Source organism: Sorghum bicolor, chromosome 7 (assembly GCF_000003195.3).
Source record: "Sorghum bicolor cultivar BTx623 chromosome 7, Sorghum_bicolor_NCBIv3, whole genome shotgun sequence".
NCBI lineage: Eukaryota > Viridiplantae > Streptophyta > Magnoliopsida > Poales > Poaceae > Sorghum > Sorghum bicolor.
Window position 1 is genome coordinate 6,784,527 of NC_012876.2, and position 25,410 is coordinate 6,809,936.

Consider the following 25,410-nt stretch of genomic DNA (forward strand, 5'->3'; position numbering starts at 1 on the left):
AGATTTTGTCCCTTGATTTAGTTCCATCTTCTTGAGATCCCTTGAGCAAAATTATAAATAACGATACCTGGAATACTTATCCTGGTGAAATGCTACAATGAGGTGTTTTATCTGTGCGCTTGCGGATAGAATAGATTATTTTCTAGAGAGCCTTTACATTTATAAATACCTTTGTACACTCTGGCGCCATGCTAGGGATGACAACCTAGTATCTAAGTGGTGTTAGCTAGTGTCAACATGAACAACTCCAAGCAATACAAGAGGCAATAGGAGGATTTCTTCGGGAACAAGTCATAAATCTAAACGGCGAGTTCTACTATAATCATAACGAGACGATGATTCCAAACAATGATGATCATTTGTATGTCGCTGTAGATCTTTGGATGATGAAGTACAACTTCTAATAGGTTTAGAGCTTTAACTTTGGAGTACAACTTGTGCAGTAATAGATTTGGAGAACAACTTATATATATATATATAATATTAGCAGCATATGACAATAAGCTTATTTTATGCATTATATAATTGAATTATATAACTACACACATATATATATATAGATGGATAACATGATAAAAACAAGATAGGGCGAGACGAAGCAAAGCAACAAATACCAGATTCTCCATAGTGTTTCATTCTTGGACCCTTTTCTTAACCTTGACCACGAGCCCGTTCTTCATCTGCAGAATAGTCGAGAGCTTCGGTTCAACAGCGTGCCCTTCCAACAGCTCCAAATCGAAGTTCCACAGGACGTTGGCGGCGGCTGTCTTCACCTGCATAATCCCGATGTCCTTGCCGAGGCACATCCTTGGCCCCGAGCTGAACGTCAGGAATTTATGAGAAGGAATGTACTGCAGTTTGCTTCCATCACCAGAGAGCCACCTCTCAGGCCTGTACTCGTGGCAGTCATTGCCCCACACGGGATCCATTCTTGCCATGGCGTACAAGGAGATGACGATGGTGTCACCGGCGCCCACCTCATGGCCGCTCGGCAGTGTATCCTCACACAGCACAGTCTTGCGCTCGAACGGGACAGGAGGGTAAAGCCTCAGGGTCTCCAACACCGCAGCCTGCAAGTAAACTAGTCCTTTCGTCTCCTCCGGCTCAAAGGTCACCGTGGCATTCGGTTCTTTATTATCTGCGGCGGCGGTGGTGGCGGTGGCGGCGGCTTTGCGCGATGCAATGGGTGCCAGCTCCTTGCGGATGCTGGACAAGACGGAGGGGTTCCTAGAGATGTTGTAGAATAGCCACGACAACCCCGCACCGACAGTGTCCCGCCCGGCGATAAGATAGTTGATGAGTGTTGCAATGAGCAATTCATCGTCGTCGCCATAGTTGGTGTCGTTGATGTAGGATGACTGGATGTCCAACGAAGCAGCGGCTTCATCTCCTTCCTTGCCAACTGATGAATGACGACGGGTCTTCCTTGTCTCCATCATCTTCACGACGAATCCACGAAGTACTGCCTGTGCCGTGGCCAGCCTCCTCTCGGGACCAATGTTTAGCCGTCTCATCACCTTCCAGACTAACGCCGGCATCACGTGCCGGAAAATGGGCACCTCCATGACGGTGTCCATGGCGTCTGTGACGTGAAGAGGAGGCATGTCTGGGTCTGGCGATAGGAGACCAGTGTCCACGCCAAAGACTGGTGTAGCAGCCACATCGAACGCATACCTCGCGTTCAACTGCTGCATGTCGAACGCCGTTCCGGCGTTCGCCATGCGTGACAGGAAGGAGAGCAGACCTTTCCCGACCTTGTTGCGGCAGCAATCAGTTATCAAGGCCAAAATCTGTGGATTGCTTAGGATGCTCTGAACCTTGGCGCGATGATGGCGGCCGGACTCAGCATCAACTGTGAAGAAACTTCCTTTCATGACGTCGAAGATCTCTGCAAACTCCTCACCCTTGGGGTAGTTTGGATGGTTTGAAGTGAAGATGTGTCGGACATTTTGTGGATCGCTGGTAAGGAAGTATTGTATTCTCGTTCCCACTGGTCCGTGCACCATGTAGTTGCACATAACGGCAGAAAGGACAGCTGTGATCAAGTCGTGCAAGTTGTTGAAGTTGGCAACGATGCCTGGGAGAATGCCTACTACTGGCCAGATCACTGGGAGAATCGGGCTATTTGATCTTTTATATTTGATATAGAAGTACGATGGAGCAAGGAGAGCAGCTATGGGGATCAGTAGTGCTGGAGACCATAGAGCCATTGTTATGGACAAGAATGTGTATATGGTGTGGCGATATATACAAGATGGGTTTCCTGATGGCTCTCTCTCTATATATATAGAAGCTTACAACCCGTGTGCACACTACAAGAAATCTCTTAATCCGTGACGGATTCTTAGTGACGAATTTAGAGAACGTCACGAGCTATGCATAACCTCTAAAAGCAAATAAGCTACAGCAGTGGATATCCAGCCCAAGGCCCAGTACCAACTCGCATATATAAGCAGCCACTAAACCTAGCTTCAGGCGCACACACCCCAGCTCCCTCCAGCACCAGCCGCGGCCTGCCCATCCCCCACCCGCACTGCCACTTGTTTTCACGATTTTTTTTGGTTTCGGCTATTATAGCAATTTTGTTTGTATTTAATAATTATTATCTAATCATAGACTAAATAGGCTCAAAAGATTCGTCTCGTAAATTATAGATAAATTTGCAATTAGTTATTTTTTTATCTATATTTAATGCTCTATGCATGTGCCGCAAGATTCGATATGACAGAAAATTTTGAAAAGTTTTTGGACTTTGGAATGAACTAAACAAAGCGTGAATGAACGTGGTTGTGAAGATATATTACTTTGGTAGGTTTTGCATCAATTGGGACCTTCAATGAATGTGGTTGTGAAGATAGACGCTATGTTAGGTGCCTGATATCAATTGGCTTCCTCAGATATTTTAAATAGTTCTTTTATGGTGACATGATGGGCATTCTTTATTGTACGAGAAACAAATACAATGTGGTTAAGAATTATCATAGAAAAGTATTTTCATCAACTATAGATTCATATAGTTAATACTGCCCTCTTTGGAATGGAGGATTGGCAAAGGATTTTTTTTAGAGGATTCAGATTCCTAAGTAATTTTTCTTACACACTCCTTTGGTTCATAGGAAAGCATAGGAAACATTCCATAGGATTGTATTCCTTTGGCTTGATTTCATAGGAAAGTAAGCAAGAGGTCTGATCTCCTGGAAAAATTCCTGGCGGAAGTGTTTGCCGGGAAGGTGGCCTTTATGCTAGCCAGTTGCTCAAATTCAAATGGAGAGCATCGATCCTCCATTTTTCCTATAATGCTAGCAAAGGTCAACTCATCTTGTTTCATGTGTTTTTTATTCCTATAGGATTAAACATGCCAATTCCTGTAAAATTCCAATTCCTATGTATTCCTATAGTAAGTCCATAACTCTTAAGAGCAAGTCCAATATTAGAGCTAAGTGCTTGGCTGTTAGGCAAGTTACAAAAGCCAAGTTATAAAATAGTAGTCTCTCATTTGTCTATAAGAATTTATTATTATTATTTTTATCCACATATCACATTCTCTTCCCTAATCCTCCTCATATTCATTTAGCGTTGCCTATGCATTCGTGCATAGCTTGTTGCTTGCATTAAGGTCACATTCATTGGGGGTTTCATGACCCAGTTTCCAACACATGATATTTTAGACACAGTACAGAAGAGTTTTATGGGGATGAAACTCTCTCTACTCTCATGAAACTCTTATCATCTCTCTTTTCATTAATATAGTGCCACATCAGCATATGTAATGTACATGAAAACTCTAATAAACTCTCATTAAGACTGGCCTTAGAGCCAAACTCTCTTCTCTCTCCTTATTTTTCTCCACATTAAAAGTATTCTCTCACCTAACTTATTTCACTACTCTAGAGCTAGTGACCATGACCACTAGAACCGATGCTTTTCTTGGTTAATTAATACTCGCTCAGTTTTAAATTGTAGAATGTTTTGTTTTCTATTAAATATTCTTACTATGATTTAGATGTCGTTTAGGATAAAGTTTGAGTCAAGAAAATATAAATCATCAATAATTTTTAATTATTGAGTTTACAAATGTAAAATTTATATAAATAGTTTTGTCTTGAAAAATACTTTTATAAAAGTATACATATACAATTTTCCTAAATATTTTGATAGAAATAAGAGGTCAAAGTTATATATGTTTTGAAGACCTTATCGCTGTCCTAAACGACTTTCAAATCCTATATGAAAGGAGTATGTAGACATAAAGTAGATCTAAATATTCTACAATTTAGAAGTACAAAATGTATAATATTAGCTATTACAAAAACGACGATGCATGTATCTAAGCTCTGCCTTTACTGTTGCTTTCGGTGAGTAAGTGCATGAACACTGACAGCCTTTGATAGCACTGAACACCGAGGTAGTCTCGACGGTTCTAAGCGATGCCACCCTCCTCCCCTAGATATCGAAAGCCAGCATCCTCGTCGTTGATCTGAAATCCCCATATGGACACCAGTCACCAGAGGCCGGTTGTGTTTAGATAATGGAAAATACCATCTGACTTCATCTAGAATTTGCTTGGATGTACACATATTCACCTTAATCAACGTGTATTAAAGTGTATTAAAGTGAATTAGGGTGAAAAATGAAGCTAAATGAGGAATCAGACCATGCTTATTAATGGAATCAGATTACAAGGTTCATCACAAAAATATTAATCTTGAATGATATCATTCTCCCTCTTTAGTTTGTCTATTTGCTTGAACAGGCCGGCCCGGCCCTAGCTCGTCTTGAATGATTAATTCCAACCACCACCTATACATGCACCATCAGGAAATATCTACCTACATGAGTGCACACCACAACTGAATTAGCACCCTGTCATCTAGCTCTATAATCAGCTATATCCTAAACCCTAAACCCATGATGTAGATGCATCGTCAGTCCCCTATTATCTTTCAGCATTAGCTGTTTTGTCTTGGGTCCTTAAATGAATGTGGATGGGATAATAGACGCTGCAGTAGATGCATGAATAAGTTGGTCAGATATTTCCAACATATTTTTTTTATTGTGACATGACTATTGACGGGCCCGGCCAGAATTTTTAGCTTGGATATTCAAAATATAAAAGTGTGTCAAAGTTGTTTTTGAGAACCTAAACTCCTAAATTCTAATTATACAATATATAACACATAACTGAGCATGATTTCATAAGTTCATAAAATTTGAGCACAACATGAAATTGTTTAACAATTAACATAAATAAGTGCCAATAGTTAACATACCTAAGTAGCAACATCGGAATGTCAATCACTTGAACTTGATTCATTTAGGCACATAGATTCATCATCTTCTATGATTGTAGGCTTCGCATAGGTTCTGGTGGCATTGTGCTTTCTACTGTGTGCCCTTGAAAAACAACCAAGGTCTCTGGTTGGACAGGGCGCTGAGCCAGATGACGCCTTCGCTAGCAGTAGCCATCGAAGCAACAAAACCTAGCAAGCCAGGAGTCACTGTAGCAAGCTCTGAGTAGTAGCGGGCGAAATGCCACCATCTCTCTTCGATCCATCTGATTAATCCGATCTTCCTAGCCTCTATCCTTTCCCAATCAAGCCTGATCTCCACCCCCCTTGATTTCTGTCATCGATCGGAGCTTCCCCCGATAATGGAGCACGCCCCTCCAGATCCGCCACATCCCCTTGGATATCCTTCCCCATCATGCCCATCACCACGCCGAATCGCATTCAGTCTCCTTCCACCACATCAGCCACGCCTTTCATAGCCGCTGCGCCCACCACCGCCGCCACTCAACACCCTCCTCCCCATGCCGCAACTTTCTTGCCACGTGAAACTACCTTGGACTCTCTCAACACCGGAGCTTTGGAAACTCTCCAAATGACGGTAGTACGTGGTGCGCCTAGCTGCAGCCACGCCCCTTCACCAACTGTCAGAGAATCAGCAAGATTCAATCTCCTGCTGATGGTAGCAGACCAGACGGGCAACGCAGCGCCGATTGCTGAAGATGCAGCCAGAGCAGATTTCAGCAACGCATGGGGAAGCAGAGTCCGAGACATTGATGAGGTAACAACAAATTTGTTCCTTGCTGGTTTCTGTACTGAACATGAGTACATGACATGATGTCTGTAATAAAAGGTCAGCCTTGGACTCTGAGGGGTCAAAACCTGCTTCTTTAAATTTATGTGCCGCATAAACAGCATTCTGAATATGAGTTTCAGTATATGGAAGCATCTGTTAGGTTGTATGGCATGCCTAGATCTCTTAGAACTGAGAACAGAATTAGTGAAGTCATTCAGAACATTGGTCATGCTTCAGATTGGCACAGACTGAACCCAAGAAACTTTTATTATGACCCCTCCTATGTCCCTGTCAGAGTCAAATTGGATGTTACTAAGGCTTTGTTTAGTTCATCCCGAAATCCAAAAAGTTTTCAAGATTCCCTGTCACATCGAATCTTGCGGCACATACATGAAGCATTAAATATAAACGAAAATAAAAACTAATCACACAGTAAATTATGAGACGAATCTTTTGACGTTAGTTAGTCTATGATTGGACAATATTTATCACAAACAAACGAAAGTGCTATAGTAGCGAAATCTAAAATTTTTTCACATCTAAACAAGGCCTAAACCTGCCAAAGACAAGATTAATTTGACAATTCCTGGTATGGGTAACATGCTAATTTGGCTGCACTATGAAAAAGTCAAGAGAATATGCACTTATTGCGCTGGTTTCTTCCACAATGCTGAGCATTGCCCAGTCAGGAACCGTAGGCTTCTAAGCACCGGCAGACAGCAGGGATTTGGTCATCATGGACTTTGGATGACACAGTCCATCCGTATACCCATGCATCTAGTCCACAACCAGCTCACAGAATTCCAAGACCTCTCAGCTCCTCCTTCCGATGCGCTCCGCTCACTCAGAGAAGCATTTGCGGGCATCACTATGGGACATAGTGCACCTCCCATGCAAAGGCCTACCAAAACCCCAGGGATCATCTTTCCAGGAGGCAATCTCCCATCCATCAGAGCACCCGCTCAGCAAGACGACACTACTCACCATGATGCCATGGTCTTGGATCAGTTTGAGAACACCCCTGTGCAACCTGGTCAGATGGGCACTTATCTCAACATAGTTTCAGAAAGTACTGCAACTGCGTCAGCTGGAATGCAGGTCCAAACAAACCAAGGAACGCCACATCCTGAAGGTCAGCTGATGCAAGGGGTGGTCGTACCTAACGAGTTTCCTCACACACAGATGTCTGAACCCATCATACAGAGCACAACCATCCAGCATGCCACCACTCAGAAGATGCTACATGTCACACAGCTTAATATTCAGCAAACACAGGTTCAACTCCAGGTCACAAACTCACAACTCAGTCTGATACAGTAACGGTTCTTCCTCCAACCATCACCCGCATTCAAGACACCCACAATCAGCAGCAAGCAGTTCATACACCAGTGCAATTCATCCCAGTTACCGCACAGCTCACTCTGCCCTTACAGCAAGGACCACCTCACAGTATATTAAATCAGTCTTTTCTTCAACCCCAATTTATTATATGTCCACTGTTCTTTTCTCCAAAGCTTTTATTGAAAAAATTAACTCTATTATTCAGAGATTCTGGTGGGCAGGTGTGCAGAAAGGAAATCAGACAAATCCCATCGCTTACCGCTCCTGGGATGATATCTGCAAACCAAGAACATGGTGAGCTTGGAATCAGAGACATGGAGTTGGTTAATCAAAGTCTCATCATTCACTCCACTTGGGCCTTGTTTAGTTCCAAAATTTTTTGAAAAATCCATACTGTAGCACTTTCGTTTGTATTTGACAAATATTGTCCAATTATAGACTAACTAGACTCAAAAGATTCGTCTCGTCAATTCCGACTAAACTGTGCAATTAGTTTTTCTTTTTGTCTATATTTAATACTTCATGCATGCATCTAAAGATTCGATGTGATGGAGAATCTAAAAAATTTTACAAATTTTTATATTGCACCAACAAAAATCCACTGTTGTCGGCTATCCTCAAAGCCAAATACCACCCCCCCGGCCGCCTTCTGGAACGTAACGCCCCTAACACGAGGCCTAGATCCATATATTGGTCCTCTATTTTGCAAGTAAGGCACCACCTCACCTCCAATGTCATCTATCAAATTCATAATGGTAATTCCTCCATTTGGTCCCAGCCTTGGTGCTCCATCTGGGAAAATGTCCATGACCATCTTACCTTGCCGATTACTGTTGACATTTACTACCGTCATTAATAAAAAGAGATAAACTCTACCCCTAGCAACAACACCAAAAATGCACGGTATATCATTAACTTGTCAAATAGCAATTAACCACTCTAACATTTCTAAGCATAAAGTATGTTGTTGTCTCTAATTATATCGCTAGAAATTTAATATAGATTCACATATTCTACTGCAACTAGACAGAGAATAAAAGATATGAATATAATTATAAACTAAATGAGTTCTGCAAGCGGACAGATAATTATACCGTTGTAGCATTTTACCTAGGGAAGTATCCAGGTTGTCGATTTATATTTATACCACTGGGAAGGCTAAATGTAAAACTATAATCTATTATATTGATAAAAAACTATATAGGATGAATAAATGATATTACCCAAGTCATATAATTTACTCATAACAGGTAGAGGTCAGAAGATAAATATAGATAAATAACAGTGATAGCATAATTATCAAGTATCATAATTAAAGATAATCATCAGAGCATCTACTAGTCATAATCATAGTTAGCCAATGGATGAACTAGGAAGTTGGATCTAAGGTAATTCTGTAACTACGTCAATGAATAACTCTAATTAGTGCAATTACATCTAGAAATCATCGTTAAGTCAACTCTATATCATAATTACATGTAAAGAGACATCAACTAATGAGAGTATTAAGACACAAGGGTCACCTCCTTCGCGACCGCACCCATGCTAGACCTACATACAGAGGGTGGACTACAGAGGAACCAACGCAGCTGTCACCTACGCGGACTACCATACGTCTCGGCATGTTAGGGTGCACTCGCAGATAAACAAGATATCTAGACACCACGTCTACATATTGTCTACCATCTACCCAACGATCAATTAGGTAAACGCTATACGAGCAATTACATGAATTCAATAAGATCAAACCAACTATCCTAGACATATAATCAAAGTAGACAATGACTATTGCAATTAAAAACATATGAATCTATTAAGAATAAAGTCTCTCTAATATACAATTGAATACTATAAAGTAAGAACTAGATCTATTACCGAACTCTTGCGCTCCAGACCGACGCTAGGGGCTCCAGATCCCGATGAAGAACTAGATCTCCTCTACTTCTAATCTAACTAACTTGAACTATAAACTAGAAGGCTCTTGATGAACTTGAAGGCGCTTGATGCTTGATGGCTTGAGGCCTTAATGAATAATGAATTGGCTCTCTCTAGGGGGGTCTACCCATGTATTTATAGTCCGGTGGAATGCGTGTGTGCCATAGGATCAAACCGACTTAACCAAGGGTCGAGATGCATCAAGAGAGGTGGTGGAGGAAGCTTCCGGAAGAGGGGGCCAAAACCCTAAGGGGAGCACCGGCCGGCACTATGGTGTGGCAGCCGCCAGGCCTCCCGTTGCTTCGGGTGCCTTCTTGATCCTTCCTGAGTCTTTCCGCGGCGTTTCCCATGGCGGATAAGTTTTGTGTTTATTTTGCACTAGAGTCCCTCTTTTCAGCTTTTCTAAAATTTACTCTGGAAAATATAGAATATACAAAACTCATGAAAATTGTCAGATAAAATCCTAGACTAGTGTGTTTTCATGTTTTCCTTCAGGTCTAAAGTTGTAATAAAAGTTGACGTTATCGACCGTCAACAATTACCAATTCCCCTCTGCGTGCTAATGTCTCGGATCTCTAGATCCCCAACACACAAATTTGGAATCATCAGCTTCTCTCCACCACCTTCAATGAGCAGGCTATCCACGCTATTCAATCTACTCCTGTTGTTGACCACAACTGCAATGACATTCTTAGATGGACTCCAGCTAAAAATAGCATTTGCACTACAAAGGCTGTTTATTCCCATCTTTCCCATCAACAGGTTCACCAGCTTCCTACTCAAGGACCTAGAAGCGTAACTTAAGATGCAAGCAACATTTTACATAAGGTTTGGAAAAGTAAGTTAATCCCACCAATTCTTAAAACCTTCACTTGGAGACTTATTAGAAGAGCTCTAGCTACTAGAGAAAGAGCTGGTAGGTATTCTGTCCATATTGATAAACACTTGATTATTGTGGGGACATTAAAACATATCAGCATCTATTTTTTAAATGCAACCTTCCCACACAAATATGGTATGCAGCTAACCCCCCTCTTCTCACTAATAACATTCCTCCAGAAGAAGATGGTGTCCAAATGTCTTTATCTCTCCTTTTTGAGCATAATATAACAGATAAACTCTTATGTAAGAATATGTTCCTTCTCTGGTACATTTGGAAGGCTCATAATGACAAGAGATTCCAACGAAGAACATGGACATCTCACCAGCTCCAACAAGCAGCAAGTGCCCATACGAACTCTCACTTGGATGCTCTAAAAGAACAGACCCTCTCTTATTTAGATAATTCCCTACTTCCTACTCATAACAGATATGCAAGAACACATCAAGGAAGCCACTAATCAATTTTGGCGATGGACCAACTACTAGTTTCTTTTCCAACATCTATTACAGGAACTTGGTGCTACACTAACGCATCAACGACGCCAGACACTACTACATCAACTCTTAGACAGGCGGGTCTAGAAATTTTCATCATCAAGACTGATGTGCAACCACCAATGAGTATATTAATCAAAGCTACTATGCAGGAATCTTCTTCAGTGATCATGGCAGAAGCCGCTACTATTGCAGTGGCAGCACAATTGCTGAATCAACTCCAGTGCCACCAGGCGACGCTTCTCTCGGTTGGTGCACTTTCTAAATGGTCCTAATCTCTCCAATCCTCCTGATTGGAGATTCAAACTATATACTCAGATCACAACTACGCTTTTATCACGATCAAACTCAGTAGTGTGCAGGAAAGAACCCAGAATCAGATGGCTGACTCCCTAGCAAGATAGGCCCTTTGTGCTCTTCAATCTAGTCAGCTTGATTACTCAAGAATTTGTACTAATCCTAGTCATAACAATGATTGCCCCATACTTCTGGCAATCAATGTTGTAACCATTAACTCTGTAATGGTTCTTTCAGCTTTGTGTTGTTAATATATTTATGGTTTACTTGTCAAAAAAACAACCAGTTGCAGATGGTTTTCACAGTTAAGCCAATTGCGGTCCACTATAGTTAGTCTTAACTGGTATAAAGTGAGCAACTTTAGTTAATTGGTCCACTATTACCCAAATTGAATCATACCCTCTCTGTGTATGTGGCAAACCCACTATGAAATTCATACCTACTTCTTCCCACTTCCATTCAGGAATCTTCATTGGTTGCAACAGTCTAGCTGGCCTCTGATGTTCAGCTTTCACTCGCTGGCAAGTATCACACACAACAACATACTCAGCTACATCCCTCTTTAAGCCATACCACCAATACTTTTGCTTTAGATCTAGATACATCTTAGTACTACCAGGATGAATAGAATAGCCTTCACTTCAGGAACACATATCCTTTTCCCAAACCAAAGTGTACCATTGTCATCTATTCTGAATCCCGATGCTTTTCCTAGTACCACATTCTGTACTATCTCCTTTAGTTTCTCATCCTCTAACTATCCTTTCAATATCTCCTTCTCTAAAGTAGGAGTCACCTCTACTTCCATAGCATTAACTGAAATTCCTAGGTTCCAATATGCAAATTCAGCACACAACTCCTCAGACTCAGGTGTCGCCTGAAGCTCATTAGCATATTTCTTTCTGCCTAGCGCATCAGCCATGACGTTTGTTTTCTGGGATGGAAGTGCACTTCTATATCATAATCCTTTATCAACTCCAACCAACGACGTTGTCTCAAATTCAGATCTGTCTAGGTGAAGATATATTTCAAACTCTTATGATCAATGTTTATGTCACTCTTATGCCCAATCAGATAGTGTCTCCAAATTTTTAGTGCATGAACTACAGCTGCTAATTCTAGATCATGAGTAGGATAATTCAGTTCATATTTTCTCAACTGTCTAGATACATAAGCTACAACTCTATCTTCTTGCATAAGAACACAACCCAAACCCAAACGAGAAGCATCACAATAAATGGAGAAACTCTTACTCAAATCTGGCAATACCAACATAGGTCCAGTAGTCAACCTCTTCTTAAATTCCACAAAACTAGCTTGACATTTATCAGACCATATAAATTTAGCATTCTTTTCTAACAGAGCAGTCATAGGCTTTGCAAGCTTTGAGAATCCTTTAATGAATCTATGATAATAACCAGCTAGACCAAGAAACCTGCGAATTTCACTTACATCTGTAGGCGGCTTCCAATTCAGCACATCTTTCACCTTACTAGGATCCACTGCAATACCACCATTAGAGATAACATGGCCAAGAAAAGAAACTTCTTCCAACCAAAACTCACATTTACTATGCTTAGCATACAACTTATGCTCTCTAAGTTTCTATAAGACCAATCTTAGATGTTGAGCATGTTCTTCCTTTGTTTTAGAGAACACCAATATGTCATCAATAAATACCACTACAAACTTATCAAGATACTCCATAAATACTTTATTCATCATGTACATGAATTAAGCTGGTGCATTGGTCAAACCAAAAGATATAACTGTATACTCATACAACCCATACCTTGTTGTGAAAGCTGTCTTTGGTATATCTGAATTCTGAATCTTTAATTAATGATAACCAAAATGCAAATCAATTTTAGAGAACACACAAGCACCTCTTAACTCATCAAATAAGTCATCAATCCTAGGCAAGGGATACTTATTCTTGATAGTGACCTCATTAAGTGACCGATAATCAACACACATTCTCTTATTGCCATCCTTCTTATCAACAAAGATAACCGGTGCACCCCATGGAGAAGAACTAGGACGAATGAACTCTTTATCTTACAATTCCTTTATTTGTTTCTTAAGTTCTTCTAATTTATTAACCCCCATTCTATATGGTCTTTTAGCTACTGGTGCAGTACTAGGTAGTAACTCAATAATAAATTTAATGTCTCGGTCAGGTGGCATACCTGGAAATTCATTCACTACACGATCTTGAGGATCAACATCATCATCCAACTGATTCACTGTAGCTATGGGTGGAGCCTGTACTGCTACATCAACACTAACTCACTCCCCTTTTGGTGTTGTCACAACTACTACTTTCTCTTTGCACTTAATTTCCATAGTATATTTCTTCATCCAATCCAAACCCAAAATCACATCTATGCCTGAAGTTCTCATAACCATAGGATCGACAAGGAAATCTACCCCCTTAAAGAAAGACTTGTTGAGGGGCAACAATAAGGAACTGGTAGTCCTTTCAGGTGAGTTTACTAGCATAGGGGTTTTCATGGCAACTAGTAGAATGCTATGAACTCTAACAGATGCTTATGAAATAAATATATACGAAACTCTAGAATCAAATAAAACTGTAGCGGGGATAGAGTTGATGCTGAACGTACCCATCATAATTTCTGGTCCCTCCTGAACTATATCTGCAGCCACATTGTTCACCTTTGCCGCATAAGAAGTAGACTTCTGATTGCTGTTCTGTTGGTTGAACCTCTCTGGGCAGTCATATGACATATGTCCTTCCCCTTCCCACAGCAAAAATAACTATTAGGAGTATTGGGAGCACTTTTCTTCATAGGGGTGGCATTCGAATTTCTTGAATGGGGTGTCTGATGACCACTCTGCTGTTGATTAGGATTACACTGCTAGAATTGAGGGCGTTGATTCCCATTCTATGGTTGGTTCTAGAAACGCTGAGGGTGCTGGTTGCGGTTCCACTGACTAATTGGTCCCTACAACCTCTGTTGAAAACCCTACTAAGAATTGAAACACTGACAGTTATTGCGACCAGAACCTTGTGCTGGCATCCTTCTCTTCTTATTCTGACCTTTGCGCATGTTATCTAACACAATAGCACAATTCACAAGAGCCTGGAAGATAGGATAGATATTTCCAGCCAACTGCAACCTGAGTTCATAGTAAAAACCTTTTTATGAACAGACGCTGCTTATTAGCATCCTCCCTCACATCATTTGGGCATAGCGGGCCAACTGCTCAAATGTATCATGATACTCAGCCACAGTCATAGAGCCCATTCTGAGAGATCTAAATTCTTTCTGCTTAAGCTCCAGAATTCTCTATAACATTTCTGCCAAGTGATAGCAGGGGTATGGTTGGGACGAGCAACTTGATAAGACTCCCACTAAGTCTGAGCTACTCCCTACAACTGTCTAGAAGCATACAACGCCTTTTCAAAATCATTGCATTGTGCTATGTTCAATTGTTTCTCCACAGCACGTAGCCAGTCATCTGCCTCTATAGAATCTACAGAGTGAGTAAACACTGGAGGTCTTCCCTTCATAAATTCTCCACACTTATCCCTCACATGGACAGGTGGTGGTGGTGGTGGTGCAAGTTGATGCTGAAGGTGTTGCATAAAAGCATGCATCATCTCATTCTGAGTCTGCATGAGCTCTTCCACAGTAATTGGGACATTGGCACCCCTGCCATGGCCTCTGCCTCTACCACTTTCCCTTGTTGTCATCTGCATTTCAAGGTAGAGAAACAGATCTTAGTAATATCCAACATGATAATTACAAGAGATAATTGAATTTGAATTTTTCTAGGCGATATCCAGCATGAGCAGTTCAGAAATTCAGTCATATCTCAAGTTCCAGAACTCAAAAGAAGACGTTCTTTATACTGTTGGAAAGATAAAGAAGTCTAGTTGTTTCCAGAAAAATTTGATAAACTTTGCACGAACGGAATTTGAGATATACCAGAATTGTTGCAAACTGCTCCAGAAATCAGCAAAGGACAAACAGAATTTAACGAAACCCAACTATTTAGTTCATTAATCCTTATGCCTTAGGACTATAAACTAAATGAAATTGTGGAGAAAATCCACAAGATCATTACACTCATTATAAAGACCCAAATCAAGCATAAGTATAATGACAAACCAAACCAAGCATTAAAAGTTCATACTTAAAGCATTAACACAACTTGCGGTACTATCGTTCTCTTCCTATTAAGGGGTAAAGATCCTAAAATTCCTATTTCAATGACACGAGAAAGTGGTAAGAGAAAGTTCTAAAAGCATATCAAAGCAAGGAGTGAGGGTGAGAATAAGTCTTTAAAATAAGGAAAAAGGTGAAGATGAATAGCAATGGAATGAATATAGTGTAGAGAAAAGTACCAAGGTTTATAGAAAAATGATTTTATAGCAATTTTCAAAACCTTAAGATGACAAATTTCTAACTAGGCTTGCATCCTATAGTCAACAAAGCTTTGATACCAATTTGTCACACCCATATTTCAAGAACAAAATAGGATGCTTAAAAGACTCATGTGCGCCCTAGAAACAGTTGCACACATAAGTAGACAAATCCCAAGAGTATCATCTCAATGTTTATTACATAGCAGAACAATAATAATCACATAGTCTTATACAATAAAGATAACTATAATAAATAAACTCTCTCGACGGAAGCACCACACAGGGACAAGTGTTGACTGGTTGACTCCAACCTAGTACTCATATCGATAATAATTATTCCAATCATCATCATCATTTGCATAACCTGAGGTGTTGAGAAATTGCAAGAGTGAGCACATATCATACTCAACAAGTAAGCTGATATTGGTTTAACTGCATTTAGCTTTTATATGTAGATAGCATGTTTGTATTTAAATAACAAATATCAAGGTAGCATAAATAATTCCATAACCACATGATCAAATGTAATCATAATTAATTCAAAGCATAAACGATAACCAAATGAACATAATAACTTAATAAGCGTCATCATCTTTAATTTAAATGTCCCCAAGGCCGCTCCTAACTGTGAGCTCGGCTAGTATAGTAGTTTTTAACACTCTGCAGAGGTTGTACATCTTTACCCATTAGTCATGATTTACCCTTTTGCCCGAGGTGATCAGCCTCTTAACCCACTATCAATGAAGGTCGGCAGGGATCACTATGAAGCCTTTCAAAAATTTATCTAACATGTTAGGGCCTCAAGGTTTTCTGGGCGCGCAGATATAGGGCCCCTCTTCTAATGGCATAATGACACGCGGCCTATACACATAAGGGCAGAGGGCACACTATACCTAAAACGGCAAGCTCTTCTAGCGCACTTTCGGGTAACCTCTAACAAGCTAGAAAAGGTCTTCATACTGAGCTAAAGCCAGAGCCATTATAACCCTCATGGTTGCACTGTTATCCTGTGTGATCACGTACAGACAAGATCTCATACAGTTATATGTCATCTTTTACGTTCATTGCATAGTCACTAATTACCTTACAGGTTCATGGATTATATCAAGCACTAGCAATAACTACACCAAATGCATATCAAATAAGTAACAAGGATTCCAAGGTAACAATCATCTATGATTTTGCTAAGGTCGTCAAGGTGGACACATGCATATGATATATATTGTATTAATTATGTATAGGTAACAAGGATAGTCTCAAGTTATACTTGCCTTGATCAAAGCTCTCCTAAGACTGCTGCTAGTCATCAAAACTTGGTCTTGCTCACCAACGCACGACTCAACGTCTATACTCGATCATCAACAGACAACACGCATTCCAATGGAAACAATCATACACAAACCAAACAAGCTATAATTAGAACAATATACCAATAGTGGTAAAACAAATATAAAAGTATATAAAACATTCTACGCAGCACTACGATCACACAAACATAAAGATCACGAAAATCGGAATTAAAACGTAGAAGTTATGAATTTTCTAAGATTTCCTATAGAAGAATAATTAATTAAATAATACCATAAAATTAAAAGTTACAAACTGGTAAAACAATACCACTAACATGTAGAGCTCGCAAATACGAACCTAATGCAAGTTGAACGGGTCAAATCGGAATTAAAATGAGCATTTTATGAGCAACCTAAATTTAGTGGCAAAACTGTAATTAGTAAAAACATATTTTGAACTGAACCGATCTAAAATACATAACCCAACCGAGAAAAAACATTTCCATGCTTTGGACTGTGGATTAATATGTGAATTTCTCTAGGGACTCTTTAGCTAAATACGCCCCGAAGGGGTATCTTCTAATCTCGGCCATCACTCTTCAATCCGACGGGTGAGAGCGACCTAGGGAGGGATCAGCAGGGGCCGGCCGTCGGGGTAGGATTCCGCCGCGGTGGCGCCATGAACGCCGCCTCGGAGCTCGCCGGCAATAGCTGTTCTCGCGAATCCGAGCGCTAGAGAACAAGGGAAAAACACCAGGCGGAGGAACTCACCGCGATCTCGCCTATGCCCTTGGTTGGGCCCGAGAGGGAGCAGAGAGGGCTGGTGGGTGCAACGGTAGGATCCGGCGACTCGGCGAGATCCAAGCTCGCAACTGAGGTGCTAGGGCGCGGATTTGGCGACTTAAATACAAATGGAGGGTCGCAGAGAAGTCCAAAGGCTTTATAGAGGGTCGGTTGGTTGACGAGGGCATCAAATCCCATCTAAATCGGGGTTGGGACGTTCGGTTGGCTCCCGGTCGAGTCCTGCTCGTCCACGACAAGAGGAAGGAGGAGGGCGCTGCTCGATGGGTCCCATGCGTCAGCGAAAGGAGGGCGGGGCCCGATCGTCAGCGATGGGAAGGGAGAGGAAGAAGAAGGCGCTCACTACAGAAATGCTCAAAGCCAGCGGTGGAATATAACTTTTACACGCGGTTTTAATTAAAGAACGCCAGTGGAAAGAAATTGGCTTACCCGACTACAAAACCACCTGTGAAAATCAATTTTTACAGATGAAATCATGTATTTCTACAGGCGGATTTCTTAAGAAACCGCATGTAGAAATCATATTTCTACCGGCGGATTTCTTAAGAAACCGCATGTAGAAATCATATTTCTACACGTGGATTTCTTAAGAAACCGCATGTAGAAATACATTTGAACTTAAATTTTTTGAGCTTTTCAAATAACCTCGTTTGAAAAAACTGTCAAAATGAAAGTTGTAGATCTTGAAAAGTTATAAAACTTTGTAGTTGATAATTTTTTTTATTTGAAATCATCTTGTCATTGAAAACTATGTTTGAATTTCTCAAATGTAAAATTCAAATTTTGTAAATGACCTCGGATGAAGGAACTATCAATATAAAAGTTGTAGATCTTAAAAAGTTATAAAACTTTGTAGTTGACGACTTTTCCATTTGAATCCATTTAGAGCCTCATATAATCAATTTATGATTGGTTTATGATAGTATGTGGGAAACTAAACTCTAATACGAACATAATTGAGGGATAGGTGGAGTGGTAGAGGAGGGTATGTGTGAGGGCGAGGTCTCAAGTTTAAATCCCGCCAACCGCGTAGCACGCGATTTTACGTAAAAAAATGCGCGGCTTGTGACTTCTTTGTATTAAAATCTTTTTTTTACGCGAAAAATGCGGGCGAATAGCCAGTGGGCCTTTCTTATATTAAATTTTTTTCCTATTTTTAAAAACCAATTTTATATTTTCTGAAAAAAAAATTTCTACATTCGGTTGACATAACTGAACCGTATGTAGAAATGCATTTCTGACTGTGGAAAAATTTATTTTCACATGTCACCAAACACAAACGGTTCGTCAAACCGCGTGTAAAAAGGTTACAAACCACTGCAGTACTGTGTACTGGTGGCTCGCGCGCTCGCCATGCTGGGCCGAGAGGGAAGAAGCCAGGTGGGCTGGCTTCGGCCTGGGTGCGAGGGTGGGTTTTTCCTTTTCTTGTTTTTTTCTATTTTCTTTTCCAAAGCCTTTTTCCAATAGAATTTTGAATCAAATAAAATAAAACCAAAAACAATTAGCATAAAAATAATTATGCTCCAGCATTAATACAAAACATGTTTCTAACCTTATAATGAATTTTAGTTTCAACAAAAATTATTTATTTGCTCTATTAAATGTTCACAGAAATACCTAAATAAATCCAATTAAATCCTATTAATTGAAAATCAAATTTTGGGTGTTACACTTTTTTAGTGTCGTTCTCGTTTCTCAAGAAACCAAACATACTCAACTTTGACTAAATGTATATAAGAAAAAACTAATATTTATAATACATAATTAGTATAATTAGATAGATCATTGAATCTATTTTTCATAATAAACTTATTTATAGATATAGTTTTTTTTACATTTTCTACAAAACCTAGTCAGACTTAAGAAACCAGGACACTTAAATAGGAGGGGTGAGATAATCCAGCCAGGCCCAGCCCAATTCGGTCATATAGGGCAGGTTAATTTAGCACAACTCTAACTCCATAATATTTAGCGTAATTCGAACTTCTAAAGCATACATAATTTGGAGTTTTTAGAATAAAATAAGTTGGTTTTAATATCTGTATTATCTATATTTATCTCGAAAAATAATAACAAAATTGCTCTACTAAATGTCTCCCATGCATGTGTCTATAGTCCGATTTCAATAATTTCTGGTGTCCAGAAATTACTCCCTAACTTTGTGGCAAACATATCATACTTTTTCTTGATATAAGAAGGAATTTTTTAATTCACAATCATTACCTCAAGTTGTACAATAGTTATGAACCCACAGGCCATACTTAGAAACCTAGTAAGGTTTGGATTTTACAGTTTCAGCTAGTAAATATATTCCTATAGAAATAGATCACTAAAGTATATCTGCAAGATATTGCGAGAAACACAATACATTTTCAATACTACAAACTCTATATACACGACTAACATGAGCATATTGAATTGTTGTCCAGGTGCAGCTATGGTTATTATATATAGCCACGTTGTTGCCTAATTTTAGTTGATTAGATCCACATACAATGAATCCAATATGCCTTTAATACTCCGTGAATCAGTGTATCCATCCACATCTTTGTATAGAAAATCCATTGTACGAGCCAGGTTGGCCACCCTCTCTAGAAGAACCTTTGGTTGTTGCTGCCTCAGGCACTCTTCGGTGATGTCCATCCATGCTTCCTCGATCAGCTCTCTAAGCTTTTCTATGGCTTGTGCAACTGTGGTACCATATTCTTTTGCACATGTTTTCACTGTAGATACCATATTCTGTGATGTTTCTTCTCGCTGCAGAGGAAAAAACATTGAAAAGTTTATTAGGAACAGTTGTATAATTGAGCTTATTATTATTTATTAGCACTTAAATATAGACAAACTGGCACCTTGTATGACATTATATCATTAGCGAGGCGTGCAATAATGCAGACAGCTTGAATGATTTTCGGATAGGTAGAAGCCCACTTAATAGCCTCGCTAGTTGCCACATCTCCCATTGAAATGAATCCCTGGCTCACCAAGTGCATACAACCGCTACTACGTGCTGAAATTTTTAGATGCTCATCAACCGTGGCTGGCACATATTTCTTGTCACGCCATTCGGTCTCAGCATTATAGCATTTGGCCATGTCGATTATCTAAAATGCATGAAAAATTGTTAGAACTGGATTAGTTTAGATGTTTCACACTTATTTGATTAGTATACAACTATTGAATAAAAATAAAGCAGTGACAATTATATTGCTCTAAATTAATTCTAGGTCGCATTGTACCATAGTAAGAATATAATTATGGCAATCACAAGGATGCACAATGAACATTTGGACATACACACATAATATAACTTTGATGGGGTTTAGATATGTCAATCACCATATTTTTCCTCCTAGTGATATATACAATTGTTTCTCCATTTTAATCTTGTTGTTTCAGCAATACATACCAGTCTTTTTACCAACTTCGCATGTTTGTTGTTTTGAAGATTCAACCACTCCTCGATGGCTTTTACGGTGGTAAGTATATTTACATATAAAGTCCTCAAGTATGTTGGGCATTGCTCCACTGCTTCTTCATCCCACCTGTCATTTATCAAACTTATGATTTTATTATACCATTGTATTAAAATGGAACTTCTAGAGATATGAGCTCTCCATACCAATAAATAAGTAGGACTATATAAATTGACTATTACCATATAAGCAACATGATGAATATGGACAAAAGTGTTGCAAACCTTTCTAGTGCTGCAGTGAAGACATTGCCTTCTTCTGTGGTGCAATGATTGTCATACAAGTCATCGAGTATAGACACAATCATAAATAGTTGCGTAAGCATCTTTCGTGAATAGGAATATTGGGGCTCAAAGAATACTCCCATCATCCAGAAATGCATCTCCACCATCCTATCTCGTGCGTAGATTGACGTGTTAGCCTGTGTTTGGAACTCTGTCCACCATCTGTGTTATATACAGGGTATGAGAAGATATCTAGAAATAATGGTAATGAGAGAACTTAGTACAACATCACTATGCTATTAATGATTGTTCTTACAGTGTAAGATCTTTTAGCTCCTCACAATATAGGGTTAGCAGAATGTTGAAGTCTAACTTTGAAAACTCTAGGAGCATATTATTATGTGCAGTATTTTTCTCGTATATTGAGATATATTGCCTCGTTTGTACTCTTTTGAGCCTTCTGAAAAGTGGTGTTTCCAATGCATATTTCACTTCCTCTTTCAATTGTGGTTCGAGATCATCTACAATACACTGAAGCTGACTCTTGGTGAAAATAAGAATATTGTCAAGTATTTCTTCCCCTTTCACTCTAAGATGTGCCGCTTCATACATTAATAATAAACATCTTGCATCATCTGTTACAATATTTCCTTTGTCATCTCTGAACTTCAAAAATACATCTGCGACATTAAAAACATGTGAGAAATCAATTATATTGTTGCTAGAAGTAGTATGAAAAAATTGTAAGAGATGACTGACAGAATAATAGTATAGAGTCCATTGTTTAGTCTTCAACTTGAACAATAGTTCAATTTTCAACTTTGAAGGACGAAACTGGGTACTGGATGCTCTCCAAGACTCCAACTACCGAAAACGAGCAAATTAGGTTCTCTCTCTAGTTTCAAAGGTGGTTTTCTATTTTATGAAAATAATAAAAAAAAATTGTTTAACCTCTAAAAATTAGTGAGTATTTTATATCTTAAATCAGAGAAATGTGAAACCTGTACATTTTCTCCTAAAGATCTCAAGCTGGTGCTCTTATTATAGTAATCTTATTTGTTGATCTTCTTCATGTTTCAATACAAGGAATAAAATAGTATAAAAATAAATAAGTTCAAAATAAATCTAAATAGATCGTTAACTGATAGATAACATTTTTAGAAAATAAACTAATACTTACATATTTACCTAATCTAAAATAAATTGGTTAAGATTCTTTAGTGATTAACCAGCTAGAGGACCAAATTTGCCAAATTTCAAAAGTTGGAGGCTGTCTACTACCGGATTTCATAGTTCAGGGTTTAAAATTGGACCACCATGCAAGTTGGAGGTACGGTTGGAAAATGGATTTTACCCCTAGAACAATATAATTACGATACTATAAGTTGTGTCCTCTTTATAAGCAGATATTATTATATTTAAGACATAAGCATATGTATCGCCACACTATTTGAAGTAATAAAACCCCTCTTTGTTGGTTCGGTGGAAGGTCGAGACCATAAAAGTCATTCTAAAGTTACATATCTGAAGTTCCAACTAAGAAATATATGACAATTGCAATAGCAAAGTTTCTCTGGAATCTTACCAGAAGAAATATGATATCCATGCTTCCTAAGCAAATAGAAAAGATGTGATGTTGTAGGAAGATCAAGATCTTGATCGCTAGCTTTGAAGATATTGCACATTAATTTATCAATCTCCTTGGTATAGTGATAATCCAATCCAAGCCGTTCTAGTGTATCAATACACTCTAATTTATCAGACAAATCAAAAGAATCAACATCCAGTAACATTTTCTTCACCTCCTCCTTCATTATTTCGACCTTATCCTTCATCATCAAATACTGCAAGAAATATATTTCTATTTTAGTTAATCTTGTTGTCTGTACTCTAAAAGTCAATGTGTGACCCCTTTCATATGCACAACACAACGAGCCATATTCTACTTCAAGAGACACTTAGTTGTTGATGGAGGTCAGTGTGAACTAGAGAAACCAATATAAACGAGTTAATAGCTGTGTGAAATCAGTTAGGCAAATCACTCTCTATATAGCTATGTAAATTGCTTTATACTAAATATGTATAAGGTAAAATAGAAAGAGGTGCCAGTTGTGTGCACCACAATTAAGTTCTTCTACTAGTTGTTTCTCCCACAAGCAATGGATGGTCTGTCACTATTGATTGACTTAGTAACATAAAAACATGTATATTGGAATTACATTATATTCTTGGAATATTTTGTTGGAAACTGGCTCGAAGATGATGAAGAAAGATAGAGCAAAGCTCTAGTGTTGCAGGCCTCATAGAAGGATATAATCATATAAGGAAGAATCATTTGGGGTAGTTCAGACATTAAAGTTGGAATATAGAGCTCTAGTGTATACAGTTCAGACATTAAAGTTGGAAGTCATACAATATACGATGTTATAAACTTTCTTTGCAGGTATATAAGCAAGGGACGGCGGAGCGCATGGACAAACGTGCTTTAGACAACATAGTTGAGGATATCTGCTCGTTCTTCATGATCATGAAGCATGTCATTTCACGTGAAGGCAAATATCATGATGATGAAAACCAATTATCCATGCCACAATATTGGGTGCTAACAGAGATTAGTAAGCTCAAACTTACTAAAGAGGGTTATTAGAGGACAGAAACAAACTTTGATGTATATATAATGTGTGATGATGTATATACTCTTGTAATTAACTTTATGACTTTGAGCACCAAGCTTTGATGTATATAAATGTATGTATGAAATGAAATATTTAAATTGCATGTTGCTATGTTTGAACACCAACCAATATCAATATATTTAAATAATAACAATATAAATAAATAAATATATAATAATATAATTTTAAAATACGTTTGCACAGGCGGTTCTCTTAGGGAACTGCCTGTGTAAATGTCAAATTTACACAGGCGGTTGCCTAAGAGAGCCGTCTGTGGAAATGTTTTCTACAGGCGGCTCACAAGGAACCACATGTGGAATTGGCACATTTCTACTGGCCTCCAGCGTAGACGGTGCTGAAAAATGCCAGTAGAAATATGTTACCAACCGCCTGTATAGTATGCCCCTGTACTAGTGGTATATAGTTATGTTAAAACAAAGCTAGTTATATATAAAAAGGGATAGGTGCATATCTTGTTTCCTCGCTCCATACTACGCCACCTTATGGTGTTATGGAGGAGGGCGGCCAAGCCAATTTTTCCTACACTCAGCCACACGTGGCCCTCAGGTACGCGTGCACGCGCACACACTGTGATCCAATGTTTGTTGAACACTATTAATCCTTTGTTCTATGGGGTTGTCTAAACTAGATGGACATATTCTTCATCTCTGATTACATAGCTATTTAGTCACAAATGTGTGCTAAGTTATTGGAAAGAGAAATAGTAACTGAGCACACACTCTTTTATTGCAATGCTAATTTGGCATTATCTAAAAAAAATCATGTAATAATAGAGAGGCGGAGAGGTAGATACTTGTACTGGAGGGCATGGGACATGATGAAGGAAGAAGTCACCCCATAGGGAGGAGTGGAACTTGGGATGCACGTCCTCAATCTGCTGAGCTTGATGAATCTGTATCTTTGCCTCAGTTGCCATGTGTGTATGGTTTAGCTGCTAGTACTAGCTAGTACCACTACTTGTTGCACTTGCACGTACCCACCGTAGCAGCGCAGATATACATGGCAGGCACCTCGATCCTATGTGTTCTTATAGCCAGCTGCATGGGAGGTCCATGTCCACTGAATTTTTCTGAACGGAATGTTGTCCACTCATTTTTGGACAGCAATATGCTTCACGTTTTAAGCACGCAGAGTTGCAGCTGCAGTGTGCAGACATATGCAACGCGTGAAATTGTTCTCTTGTCACATCCAGAAAGGCATGGTAGATAACCCACTATTTTCTAAGTTATTTCAAAACGTTTCAAGTTTAACAAAAATTATAGAGATATATTTTTACAAAGGTTCATAACATCAAATAAGTATATGATGAAGACATAATTAATGAAGGATATAATGATATTTGTTGGTATCATAAATATTATTACTTTATGAAGTTTGTTACCGTGCTTGCTTGGAACCACCTCTCATAACAAAATTTCACAGCTGTTGATCTGAGAAAAGTATAATTAAATATTTATAAGGTTAGTTCAGTATTTTTCTTAAGAAAGGCCAGAAGTCGTC

At 39.1% G+C, this 25,410-nt stretch overlaps 2 protein-coding genes across 2 annotated transcripts; both read right to left on the reverse strand.

Moving 5' to 3' along the window:
- LOC8085002 (noroxomaritidine synthase) lies at window positions 565–2,224 on the reverse strand. Its single transcript, XM_002445119.2, has one exon. The coding sequence runs from the start codon at window positions 2,208–2,210 to the stop codon at window positions 633–635; it is 1,578 nt and encodes a 525-aa protein (XP_002445164.2). The 5' UTR covers window positions 2,211–2,224; the 3' UTR covers window positions 565–632.
- LOC8085003 (beta-sesquiphellandrene synthase-like) lies at window positions 19,706–24,909 on the reverse strand. Its single transcript, XM_002445120.2, has 7 exons — window positions 24,704–24,909; window positions 22,800–23,058; window positions 21,531–21,894; window positions 21,215–21,436; window positions 20,924–21,059; window positions 20,367–20,618; window positions 19,706–20,271 (listed from the first exon to the last, which is right to left on the reverse strand). The coding sequence occupies exons 1-7, from the start codon at window positions 24,824–24,826 to the stop codon at window positions 19,987–19,989; spliced, it is 1,641 nt and encodes a 546-aa protein (XP_002445165.1). The 5' UTR covers window positions 24,827–24,909; the 3' UTR covers window positions 19,706–19,986.